At 41.3% G+C, this 13,593-nt stretch overlaps 1 protein-coding gene across 1 annotated transcript in view; it reads right to left on the bottom strand.

The window, feature by feature from the left end:
* tut7 (terminal uridylyl transferase 7) overlaps positions 1-12,770 on the bottom strand; it is a 43,163-nt gene extending 30,393 nt beyond the window's left edge. Inside the window, exons 1-5 of the mRNA XM_007908046.2 lie at positions 12,493-12,770; positions 7,999-8,562; positions 5,977-6,134; positions 5,034-5,150; positions 2,670-2,847 (exon numbers count right to left, since the gene is read on the bottom strand). Coding sequence (XP_007906237.2) covers positions 2,670-2,847; positions 5,034-5,150; positions 5,977-6,134; positions 7,999-8,518 — 973 coding nt within the window. The 5' untranslated portion in view covers positions 8,519-8,562; positions 12,493-12,770. The remainder of the gene's footprint in view (positions 1-2,669; positions 2,848-5,033; positions 5,151-5,976; positions 6,135-7,998; positions 8,563-12,492) is intronic.
* Positions 12,771-13,593: the final 823 nt, after the last annotated feature.

The raw sequence follows: 13,593 nt of genomic DNA, 5'->3' as shown, positions 1-13,593 counted from the left end.
CACATTTACTTTTGTTAATCTCTTCTTCTTTATATACTTGTAAAAACTCTTACAATCTGTCTTTATAGCTCCAGCTAATTTGCTCTCATATTCCATTTTCTCCCTCTTAATGTGTTTCTTGGTTATCCTTTGATGATCTCTAAAGCCCTTCCAATCCTCAGGTTTACAGCTCTTTTTGGCAATATTATAGACCTCTTTTAATTTTATACTCTCCTTAACTTCTCTAGTTAGCCATGGTTGAACCACTTTTCCCTTGGAATTTTTATTTCTCAATGGAATATGCGTTCGCTGGGAATTATCTAATATATTTTTGAATGTTTGCCATTACTTGTTTACTGTCATATCTTTTAATTTACTTTCCCAGTCTATCTTAGCCAAATCATCCCTCATTCCTGAAAAGTTGGTTTTATTTAAGTTTAAGAACCTTGATTCGGACTTAATTACATCACTCTCAAATTTAATATTAAATTCCATCATATTATGGTCACTCTGCCCTAGAGGAGCCTTAACTTCAAGATTACTGATCAGCTCTGCTTCCTTACACAATACAAGATCTAGGATCGCCTGTTCCCTGGTTGGTTCCTCAGCATACTGTTCTAGAAAACTATCTCTAATGCTTTCCATAAGCTCATCCTTTAATTTACTTTTGCCAATTTGGTCTTCCCAGTCTATATGAAGATTAAAATCACCCACTATTATTGTATTACCCTTGTTACATGCTCCTTTAATTTCCTGATTAGTACTCCGCCAATACTGTAACTGCTGTTCGGGGGGGGGGGGGGGGGGGGTCTATAAACTATTCCCACTAGTGTTTTCTATACCTTGTTGTTACTTAGCTGCATCCATACTTATTCTACATCCTGATTTTCTGACTTAAGATCCTTCCTCGCTACCCAACCTCCACCTTGTTTTCCATATTGCCTATCTTTCCTGTATGGTCAGGTACCCTGGAATGTTTAGCTCCCAACCTTGGGTCTCCCTGTAATCACGTCTCAGTAATGGCTACTAAATCGTATCCGTTTATCTCTATTTGTGCTATTAATTCATCTATTTTGTTATGAATGCTTTATGCATTCTGGTATAGCGCCTTTTTACTATTTCCCCTACTCATTACTATTTCCCATACTCATTAATGCCCTATTTTCTTTGACAAACGTTTTCCCTACTTGACACACTCTTCTTCATCTCCCAAGTCGCTACTCTGCTCTGCAGCCTTGACTTTTCTTATTTGCTTTGTGAGTTTATGTTTAACCGTAACTTGCCCTCCCCCCCTTATTACTTTAAAGCTCTATCTACCTCCCTAGTTATTCATTTTGCCAGGACACTGGTCCTAGCCCGGTTTAAGTGGAGCCTATCCTGATCGAAGAGCTCCCTCTTTCCCCAATACTGGTGCCAGTGGCCCATAAAATGAAACCCCTGCCTCCCGCTCCACTCTTTCAGCCACATGTTTAACCCTTTAATCTGCTTGTCCATGTGTATCGCTCAGGTAGTAATCCCAAGATTATTACCTTAGAGGTTCTGTTTTTTAATTTCATCTCTAGCTCATTAAACTCCCTCATCAGATTGTCATTACTACTACTACCTATGTCGTTGGTTCCTATGTGGATCACAATAATTGGATCCTCCCCCTCCTGCTCCAAGTTCTTCTCCAACTGCGAAGAGACGTCCTTAATCACAGCCTTCGTGACTCCTGGTTGCGGCTGCAAAGTGTATCTGTCCTCCTGACTGTATCGTTCCCTATCACAACTACATTCCTTATTGCTCACCTCACTTGTGTGGCCTCCTGTACAGAGGTGCTGTGGTCAGTTTGCCCATCCTTCCTACAGGCTTCCTTACCCACAGAGGTTGCAAGTACCTCGTACCTGTTGGATAAAGTTAAAGTCCGAGGCTCCTCCATCACTCCTCTGGTGTCCCCTTATCTGCCTGACTGTCAGTCGCGCCATCCTGTCCCTGACCACTGACAAGATCTGTACATCTATTGAGCTTCAGGGGAGTGACTGCTTCCTCGATCAAAGTATCCAGGTAGCTCTCCTCTTCCCTAATGCTGCGCATAGTCTGCACTTCATATTCCAGCTCAGCAACTCTGAGCTGAAATTTCCTTAGGTACAGATACTTTCTGTAGATATAGCTGCACGGATAGCAGTGATCTTGGAATTGAGGCAGAGAGGTAGAGTTGTGCGTCATCCGCACATAAATGTGGAAGTTGACCCCGTGTCTGCGGATGATGTCACCAAGGGGGAGTATGTAGATAGTGAAGTGAGGGCTAAGGACAGAGTTCTGAGAGACGCCACACGTAACAGTGCGGGGCTGGAGGAGAAGCCGTTAGTGACGACAAAGTGGAGACCGTGGGAGAGGTAGGAATTGAACCAGGCAAGTCGCAGGTCAGCGAAGATGGAATTGAGAGGAGAGGTGGTGTAGAAGGATAGAGTGGTCGATGGTGTCGAAGGCAGCAGAGAGGTCAAGGAGGATAAGGAGGCAGAGAGAATCCTGGTCACAGATGTTCAGAATGTCGTGTCAAAATATTGCAATTTTACATTGCACAAGATAAAACAACAATATTGTAGAACAAAGCATTAATATAAAGTGAATTATTTGTGAAATAATTTACATTGAACAACGTTGTGCTAAAAGATATTATTGTACAAACATGTTAAAAGTAAATGCTTTACCTGGTAATAATTGGTGGACAATCTTTTCCATTGCCTTGGTAATTTCATGCCTTTTAATCACATCGTTTTCAGTTATGCCACATTCTTTTACCACCTTTTCAATGGCAGCGTCAATTGCTTTTACTTGTGATGGACGTGGAGGAGGAAGCATTGTGAGCATTTCTTCTTCTCGTTTTTCCTGTAAACACAAACTTCTAAATTTAGCCAGAACAAAAGTGGTTGAGGGAGGAGAGGCGATCGAGGGAATGTTCATCAGTGTCAAAAATGACACAGAGGTTGAGGAAGATAAGGAGTTAGAGGAAACCCTGGTTGCAGAGAGCAGTACATAATAATCCCTTCAAGAAATAAGTTAATAATAATGTCACTCAACCACAATTGTTTGTGGGACACTGCTGTGCGCATTCATCTGTCATGTTTCGCCCACAAAAATATACAGTCAATTCACTTTACATTAAATTCTGTGAAGCGCTTTGAGACGTCTCAACGACGAGATAAGGTGCTAATTCAAATGCAAGATTATTATTACATTGTTGGTAATTTGGGCCATCTTAGTGCTGGGGTGGAAACTGGACTGAAGGGGATTGAGCAGGAAATTGGGAAAAGAACATAAGAACATAAGAATTAGGAGCAAGAGTAGGCCATTTGGCCCCTCGAGCCTGCCCCGCCATTCGATAAGATCATGGCTGATCTTCAGGCCTAACTTTAATTACCTGCCCTATCCCCATATCCCCTAATCCCTCTATTTTTTAAAAATCTTTCAGTCTCAGCCTCGAAGATGTTCAAGGACTGAGCATCTACAGCCTTCTGGGGTAGTGAATTCCATAAATTCACTACCCTCTGAGTGAAGAAATGTTTCCTCAACTCTGTTCTAAAAGGCTAACCCTTAATTTTAAGACTGTGACCCCTGGTTATAGATTCTCCTATCAGGGGAAACAGACCCTCAGTGTCTACTTTATCCAGCCCTTTAAGAATCTTATATGTTTCAATAAGATCTCCCCTAATTCTTCTGTACCCTAGAGAATATAGGCCTAGTTTATTAAGCCTATCCTCATAGGTCAGTCCCCTCATCCCAGGAACTAACCGAGTGAATCTACGCTGCACCCTCTCTAGGTCAAGTATGTCCTTTTTTAAATAAGGAGACCAAAAGTGCACATAATATTCCAGGTGCAGTCTCACCAGGGCCCTATACAGTTGCAGCAAGACTTCCCTACTCTTGTACTCTAAACCTTTTGCAATGAATGCTAACATGCCGTTCGCCTTCTTAGTTGCTTGCTGCACCGGCAAACTAACTTTTTGAGACTGGTGTACAAGGACACCCAAATCCCTCTGCACACTAACACTATCTAATCTCTCCCCCTCTAGAAAATAATCTGTTTTTCTATTTTTTCTACCTAGGTGAATAACTTCACAATTCCCCACATTAAATTTCATCTGCCACCAACTCGCCCACTCCCCTAGCCTATCTATATCCCGTTGCAATCTTTCATGATGTAAATTGTAAATAGCTGAGGTCCAAGCACTGATCGTTGTGGCACTCCACTAGTCACATCCTGCCAATTCGAGAATGACCCGTTTATCCCTACTCTGTTTTCTACCCGTTATAGGTGAAAGGGAGGTTGAGTAGCATCAGGATTTTGGAAAGGAAAGGCAATTTGGAGATGGGTCAGTAGTTGGGAGAGTTTGGACGGATCAAAGTTATATTTTTTGAGAATGAGTGATAATGATAGTTTTGAAGGGTAAGGGACAGTGCAGGAAGAAAGCCAATGTCCTGCAGCTGAGGACAGAAAAGGGCTGTTTGGGTGATCAGCAGCTGGGTGAGGAGGGGGCGTCAAGGAAGCAGGTAGTAGATTTCATGTGGGTGATGGCGAAGGAAAACGAGGGAGAAATGGGGATAAAAGTGTCCAGTGTACGGCTGTGCGGAAGACCGAGGACTGTGGAGGGGAGGAAGCAGTTGCGGCCTTATGGATTTTTATTAATTTTGCAAACGAAAGTCCTTGGCATTTAAAATCAGAGGTGAGGAATGGAGGTGGTATTTTTGAAGATGATCACTTGTTGATGGACCTCATGGCCAGTGTTGTGCCACCTGTGTTTGAGAAGTTGGGATAGGGATTTGAGGAAGTGGAGATTGTTGTTATATCAGAGGAAGTGGGTGGGGAAGGAGAAGTTCTGGATTTCAGGAGGGCAGGTGTATTGAACAGGAAAGAGAGATAGCCATTGAGCAGCTTGATATTGGCCTCGAGATTGCTACAGGTGAGCCAGAGAGAGGTCTTGTTCTTCTTTATAGACTACATTAGTCCACTAGTTTTGAGTATATAGTCGATAAAGCCCCCGTATAAAACGAATACAATTTTACTTTCAACCCACCTTTATATATTTCTTGTGTCGCTTTTCTTTGATGTGCTTGTGGGCAGATGACACAGATTCAATCAAAACATCACAGAGTTTACAGGTGTATTTAGCGGTAGGGCAACTTCGGGCACGCTGAAAAGAAAAATATAACATGCAACTCAAATGTTTTCAAGCTTTATAATGAGTATAAAACATGCTCAAAATGTACAGCAAGTGGTTACAATTTGATAAAGTGCTATGTCAAATGCAAACATTATTATTATATACAGCAAGTAAATCAGCATCCAAAGAGAACAAATTAATACTTCAGGTGCGATTCTTCACCAGCATTTGGAACTCTCTCAGTTCTGATGAAGGATCATATCAGAAATGTTAACTTGTCTGTTTCTTTCAGGAGTGTGCACTCCAGGTTACATTTTTGTTTTGAAATTCAGATTTTGTTTAAGAATCTATTTTCCTCTTTGATTTATAATATGTATATCGAGACCAATTCAGATCATCCGTTTACTTGTTTGTGTAGTTTCTGCTTTGAAGTTGAAACTATCTAAATTCATTTCAAATAGAATCTTAATAGTTGGAAAGGTCACATTGCTTTGGGCTATATTTAACCGTCTCAGAACTGAATGGACAGTGTTCAATTCCATAACTATGCCTATTGAATAACTATTCTTAAATGCGAAGTGGCAAGTCAGTGGCAGGCAAGTTTTTTTGGGTTAGATTCGGATTCTAGCAGTCACTGATTGCTCAAACATTATCATCATAATGCACACCCAAATCAGTAATAGAGGTGAAGTTATTTTGTGAAATACTTCAATATTTGTGAATAACATTTCATAGCAGTTAATATGAATCCAGTCATAGTCATAATTGTAACATTTCATTACAGAATTGATACAGTATTTTATACAACACAGAAAACTGGCCCAAAAGTAATTTAGAAAGGACAAGTTGTCATTACCCTTTTCAATCTATAGATAAATTCTCGACCTAGTCTTTCCTCAGCTTGACACAATCCTAGTCGTTCCTCCTTTGTTAATTTGGATTCATCAATAACAGGTGCACTGATATCTTCAAATTGTTCATTCATTCTCTTTATTTTCCTGGACCGTTTTCGCCCTTCAAAACAAAGGAGGTTCAGTCAGGCACAAATAATACAATATTTGCTACAGCCGCTGTAGACAGATAAAGGCACACATTGCCCACTAAGCAATCTAAAAAACAAAGATAACAATCAATATCTACTTCATTTTAGATAAACCCTTTTCTTAAAAAAAACAAAGCCCTCATCTGTCATTTAGAATGGTCATCTTGGCTCAGTAGTACCACTCGTGCCTCTGAGTCAGAGGGTTGTGGGTTCAAGTCCCACATCAGGACTTAGAATCAAACAGTCTAAGTTGACATTCCAGTGCAGTGCGGAGGGGCTGTCAATTGTCGGAGGTGCCGTCCTTCAGAACCAATGTTAAATCGTGGTCCGGCCTTCTCAGGTGAATGCTAGCGATCCCATAGCACTATTCAAAAAGAGAAGGGAGTTTCTCCCGGTGTTCTGGCCAACAGTCCTCCAAATAAAATTGTTCACAGCTGTTTGTGCAACACTGCTGTGTGTAACTGGCTGCTGGAATTAGATAGCTCTTTGGCAAAGAAATCAATTGAGGAATACGAGTGATTTACAATTGTAAATTACACCTGATAATAATCCCTCAAGAAATTTTAAAAAATAATTTGGTCACTCAATGCACGACTATTTGTGGGACACTGCTGTGCACAATTGGCTGCTGCGTTTCGTCCACAAATATACAGTCAATTCACTTTACAGTACATTCTGTAAACCGCTTTGAGACGTCTCGAAGATGTGAAAAGCACTATATTAAATGCAAGGATTATTATTATTTTTATTTAGGATTATGTATTTTGTTTACTTTCGGCCTGACCAGATGGACTCTAATAGTCTCTTCCAATTCTATATATCCCTATGGGGATACATTAGAGCAGGGTGACACGTGATTATTCTACACATTCATAACATGGGTCGCAATTGCCCATCCCTGTTTTAGAGGATGTAATGAACTTGAATATGGTAGGAATTTCTATGAGAGCACTATTTATAACTGTATAATGCAGCATTCAAGTTTATAATTCAGCTATTGGCTCCGTTTACACAAGTTTACAACAATCATGTTCGATTTTGTGATTCACACTTACAACACCCAGGAAGTGATGCATTTTGCTTTATGTGTAACATCTGGCCCATTTTATTTTGTATTCCATCAGGCATCCGCCACAATCCACTTGGATTAATAACTAAACTACAATAAAATATCATGACAACTACATCAATGAAGACAGGTTTTCTTGTGGATCATCTCCCATAATGATCCATTGTATTTTAATACATGTCTACACTAGTGTTTCAGTATCCTATAAGGTTAAATAGCCCAGTTATCCTATGGAATATAGAAGATTAGAATAAAACAGAGGTGTTCAGTATCATACATATGAACTGTGAGAAGAGCACAGGACTCTCATTTTTGGGTTATATCTTGATGGGATTGGTTGATTCATCACATTATCATAGAAAAGTTCTCAAAAACACAAACTGATAAAGACAGACTGCTGACAATATGAGGGCTTGCTAACACAGTTGCACAGTATTAAGTAATGATGCCCACTGGGGCGCGCGCGCATGCACGCACACATACTTATTATGAGTTTGTTCAGTTCTATCCTTACCCCTTTAGAGTTTGCAGGCAGTTGCCATGTTAATAGAATATCTACATGGTACTCATGCAAGTTCACCTACAAATACACAGTTATTACACAGCACAATAAAAACCTGTGTAGTGTTTTGAGATGTCTCTGTGACACGATAAGGCACTGCACCAAGTGAAATTATTATTAAGTTATTAAGTAAATTGTTCAAACTATGATAGGTCCCACTAAACTGGACTCGAATAAGAAAATGTAGAGATGAGGAAACAATTACCTTCACTTTGCCTTTCAAATGCTTCTTCATTTCCTGGCTCAATATGAAGCTGCCTTCGGACGCTTCTGGTTTTATCACCACTTGTTTGAGTCTTACTGTTCCATTCTATTCTACTGTACTCAAGGTTTTTTGCTGGAGACTTGTACTTTAACTCAAAAGGACTGTCCCTCCAGTTCCTCTCCACATTCTGAACTGGAGACCCATATTGCTCAGGTATCCGCTTTCTACTTTTTTCTTTATAACCATCATTCATCCATGTCCCCGGGCTGTAACCTCCTCTTTTGGCAGTATTTGGGCTGCTCGAGATGCTTTGAGCACCTTTCCTTGGACTTGTACCATAGTTCTCCATTACATCTTTTTCTTTTGGCAGCAGGTTCTCTGACCTTTTATTATAACCTGTTAAATAATTTCCAGTCTGTAAATGATTTTCTTGGTGCACAGTACCCCTCCATGAGCTGGTTTCTTCCCTGCCAATTGCCATCTCTTTGCTCCTTCTCGGAAAACTAGGCCTTTCCTCCATTTTAGTTTCTCAAATCGTGAGTCCGTATAAGAGTTTTGATTTTTCTGAAAAATAAGAAAAAATTGAATAAATTTACCTGAATAAATTTGATCAGTTCATAATATTCACTAATCTTATAATTAATAAATCCTGGCTTTATGAATATATTTTGAAATATTTTGCTAAGTAAATCTTGGGGATCCATATCCCAGTAAGTAAACCTGCATTATAATGAAATGGTTTACTACAGTATGCTATAGTAAATACTTGCTATATTTGTATCTGGCAATTCTCAACTGATTCTGTCCATACTCCTCCATTCCTCACTGAAACATTTGGGTGAAGCGTACCGAATGAGGTGGACAAGTTGTCAATGCAGGCTAAACTTAAGGCTTCCACAGACCTCTACTCAAATAGGTTGGTTTGAGATAAGATGAAGTCAGTCCATACCAGCAACAAAAAGGAAAAAACAAACTGAATAATCGGGCAGGGAAAAATCATACCCCAGGAAGGAAGGAGAGACACACAACTGAAGAATGAAACAGACCAATGAAAGCAAAAGGTATCACTGAGTCGTTTTCCAAATGTGTCCCGAAGCTTTGGTGACAGAAGTTATTGAGGCATCCGTGTAATTCCTGGAGCAATTCCATTGACTTCTAAACAGAGTTCTGGATGTACTTTGCATCCAAGCTACTTTGCTAGAAAATATACTCCTTGCCTGTTCCTAATTATATTAAGGTTAGGTGGTATTCTCTTTTCTGAAATTATATGCATTTCTTATGTGTTTCTTCTCCTTAAAGTACAGTAATGAATGTTAAACATCACATGGAGGTCTCAATGGTCCTCAGGAAGCCATTGCTTGAACTCAAAACACTCAAAAAGAGCAGAGGTGCCTGGAATGTACACTCGGAACGGGAATGTTCCATTTCCTACCAAGCCTCAGTAGAAAGATTAAAATACCCATCATTCTCACCTAATCTTGCCTCTTGGCAGCACTAAATAAGCAACAGGATGACATTTATGTTTCATAACACAGAAGTTTTGCAGACTTTTAAAATTAATTTGTTTACAATTGTTTGCCTGCTTCTCTAGGCCAAATAGCTTTTATAGATTTCTCAGTGTATGTCAGGTCACTGAAAAACTTACAAAAGCTACTTGGCTGAGGAAATATTTTTAAATAAAGACCATTACAGTAACAAATCCACTCCAATGTTATAAGCATTACAACAATATTAACCTAAATACAATATACATATATTTTTTGAACAGCAACGAGATCCTTTAGACCCATTTTCCTGTCCCCCATTCTCTCTGCCCTATTAAAATATTGTTAACTTTGATTTCACCTATGTCTACCCAGTCTAACCTGTTTTAGTTTTTCATATCCTCAAAAATGAAGAATGAATCTTTCAAAATAATCTTTTTTCTTCTTCCTGACTTCCCGTGGAGATGGGAACATTTTAATTCAAGAAGTTTTGGTCATTCTAGCTATTTGGGGTCATTGCTGGGCACAAACTGGGTGCTGCATTCATTTAAAAAATTCAGTCACTACATTAAATCTGTGAAGTATTTCTAAGACTTTCTCCTGACTTGAAAGTCGCTAATGCAAGGATTATTATTTATCAAAGGCAAGATGTGGACATGGATTCAAAATTGGCTGAAGAGTGTAGTAGTTAGGGAAGTTAGGTCAAAATTAGGGGAGATTTCAAGTAAGGGTCTGCACTGGGACCACTCCTGATCCTTGTATACATTCTTATTAATACCTGGACTCGTAGACCCAAAGTGTTAAGTTTGCAGGTGACATCAAGTTGGTGAAGTGTACAATCAGTGGAGGCAACAATGGTCATAGAAAGACAGCTTGATAGAGCATGCACATGGGCTGATGACTGGCAAATGATTCAATAAAGATAAATGCAAAGTAATACATATACTGCATATTTTTTTCTTAAAATATGTAGATGGGAGGAGAGTAGGGTGGGTTTTCTGAGCTCAAATAGGTTGAAGCATCTTTATTTAAACCGCTCTGATCTGTTGAACATTCTTGGCTCTTGCCACTGGGTAAGAAAGTTGCCCCATGCCAGGACGAACTCACATAAATTTAAGGTGACACTCCAATATAATGCTGGGGTGTGCTGCATTGTTGGAGGTACAGACCTATAAATGAGTTAAATCAAGGTACCATCTGCCTGTTCAGGTGGACATTAATGATCCCATAGAATGCTTTGAAAAGAGAAGGGAGTTTCTCCCTGTGTCCAGGCCAATAATCCCCCAAAATAAAATTGGTAATTTCTTTCATGGCTGTTTGTGGGATATTGCTGTGTGAAAATTGCCTGCCACATTATCAGAAGCAAGGATTATTATGTGACATGCTACTTAGCATAGCGTGTCATTAGACATACAAGCTTGATGAGTAAATAAGTAACCCAGTCCATCTTGGTCTCAAACTGTTTAACACTTCACAGTGCATCACTGAGGTGATCGCGAAGACCTTCCAAAATAATAAAAAGGAAAATAACGAGCAGTGAAAATGCAGTTGGCCTTTTCCTTTCTTCTGGTGGCCATTGCACCGGGTCGGACATAAACAGCAGCAGCTCAACGGTCTCATTGTGTGAGTGAACGGCTGCACGAGGTATAATAGGTCTAACTCCATTGGTGGGAGATAAGGAAACTAACAGTGCTAATAAAGTAAAGGGGAAAGGCGACAAACGATGGAGCTTGCATTAATGAAAGCAGTCTTGGCCGACAAGATGCGCGCCCGTGCGCGCTGGGAAGGTCTTGCAAAGGAGGTGACAGATTGGACATCATCAGCATCACAGAGACACGGTGGAATGATTCCAATCAATGCCATACAAATCTAACCCTCTCCCCCCCCACCACCACCACCACCAAAAAAAAATAAACTTATAACAGAACCACAGTGAGCAAGGTTATACAGCACACAGAAACAAACAAACAAATAACACCAAGCTCAACTGCTTATTTCTCTGTAGAGAGAGTAAAAGAAAACGACAGTTTGATTCACTCACTGTATCTGTACGCAGCGAATACAATTTTTTTTTAAAAAAAGGTTTGATCCTCTCCCCCCCCCCACTCCTCCTCCTCCTCCTCCTCCTCCACCCCGGGTCTGTGTAGACGAGAGAGAATAAAAAGAAAACGAGTTTTATCGTCGGTGTGTAGAAAGAATAAAAGAAAAGTTGATTCACTCTGTGCCTGCGCCAGAGAGAAGAGGAAGGAAAGAAAATAACGGGTATTAATCCTCTTCCCCCCCCCTCTCCCCCTTCCCGTGTCTGTGAGGGGAGAATAAGAAGAGTTTTATTCCGTGTCTGTGTGTATCTGTCTGTCTGTGTGTGTGTGTGTCTGTCTGAGGAGAGAATAAAAGAGAGCAGTTCCTCGCTAACAGGAACATGGGAACAATGGCGCCGTGTAACATGTAGAGAGTACTCCCCCGGGCCTGGTCGGGGCCTACCTCAATCTGTCCTGTCTGTGTCTGTGTCTGTCCCGCACGGGGCCGCCGACCGTTACCCCGCCCGGGTTCAAACCAACCACTTCCGCTCTCCCCGGGGCTCGCGGCCGACACCACGCGACCCGACGCTCCCGTTTGTAGCCCAACGTCCCGCCAACAGCAGCCCCCGAACTGACGTCGCGTCGCGTCGCGTCGCCTCCCCGTGGGCCAGCGATAGGGTTGTGTGCTTTTCGAAACTGTGTAAGAAACGGTGTGAAACAGACAGAGAGAGAGAGAGAGAGAAAAAGCCATGTTTCGCGGTTTTATATATATATATATATAGATATATTTGTTTTAAATTAAAAACCAGGCCCCGGCCCGAGAGCTGTGGGGTTTTTTTTTCACGTGCAGGGCGGCAAAAACCCGCCCAATTGGGCGTGAACCCGCCCAACATGGCATCATTGGCCCCCAACGCCCTCCTCAATGGGACATTTCTGTGTCACTAACTCTTTCTCTCTCTCTCTCTCTCTCTCACACACATTCTCACTCTCACCTCCTCTCTGCTCAGCCCGGGTACGGCTGCAGCTGCCGCCTGTCCTCCTGCTCCTCTTGTTGTAGGCCTCCGTCTGCGTCTCAACCCCAGACAAACATGGAGAGAGAGAGAGAGAGAGAGAGACCAGGAGCCACTGTCTGCCTTCCTTCCCTCTCTCCGGTCTCTTCCCCCAAAACCCCACAACCTCCCAAAACAACTATCCCTACAGGTCATCCAGCAAACTGCAAGACCCTACTTCCTCTCCTCATCTCTTCCTCTCCCACCCCTCACAACTCCAAATAAAAACAACCAGAGATACCCCCCCTCCCGGACAGTACACTGACACCAGCTTCACTGTCACCCCCTTGTCTTCTCTCCCTGGCACTCGGCTGTGTCATTACTTTGATGCATTCTTCAGACGATTTTTTTTTCTTCTTCTCTGAATCCAAACGATTGAAAATGGAGGTTGTTGGAGGCTGTTTGTTTTGTTTTGTTTTGTTTGTTGGGGTGGAGGGCTTGTGTTGCCATCCAATGCTGTAGTATTGATGTAGCTTCTCTCCGCCTGTGACCAACATCTTTAGATCTCAGCAGGTCAGGCAGCATCTATGGAGAAAGGAAAGTGAGTCGACGTTTCGGGTCCACGACTCTTCGTCCCGTTCTGACGAAGGGTCGAGAACCCGAAATTTTGACTCGCTTTTCCTTTCTTCACAGCTGCTGCCTGACCTGCTGGATGTTCCTCGCGACTTCTGTTTTTGTTTCAGATTTCCAGCATCTGCTGTATTTTGCATTTTATCTTTAGATCTCCCTTTACTTGGTGCTCACCAATACATTTGTCAAATGGGTTGAGACGTTCCTTTATTTTTTTTAAAATTGCAGTTGCCTTGGCAATTTTTTTTTGCGGGTAAATCTTAATATTAGTTTTAATTAAGCTAAATAAGAAGGACCAGAAGCTGATCTAGACATGCTTGAAATGACGACTATGTTACTAAATCGTAGGATGTAGCGACAGTATTCAATCTCATTCTGATTTGCCTACACCACCTTTGCTATCTTAGCTACAGGTATCAGTTTGACACAATGCATATAATATACTGTATTGGCTCGCTGCCAGCCAGATGCTTT

This window comes from Callorhinchus milii, unplaced genomic scaffold, assembly GCF_018977255.1.
Source record: "Callorhinchus milii isolate IMCB2004 unplaced genomic scaffold, IMCB_Cmil_1.0 Scaffold53, whole genome shotgun sequence".
In the NCBI taxonomy this organism is placed as follows: domain Eukaryota; kingdom Metazoa; phylum Chordata; class Chondrichthyes; order Chimaeriformes; family Callorhinchidae; genus Callorhinchus; species Callorhinchus milii.
The sequence above is the reverse complement of the archived record's forward strand: the minus strand, read 5'-3'. Positions and strand labels throughout refer to the sequence as shown.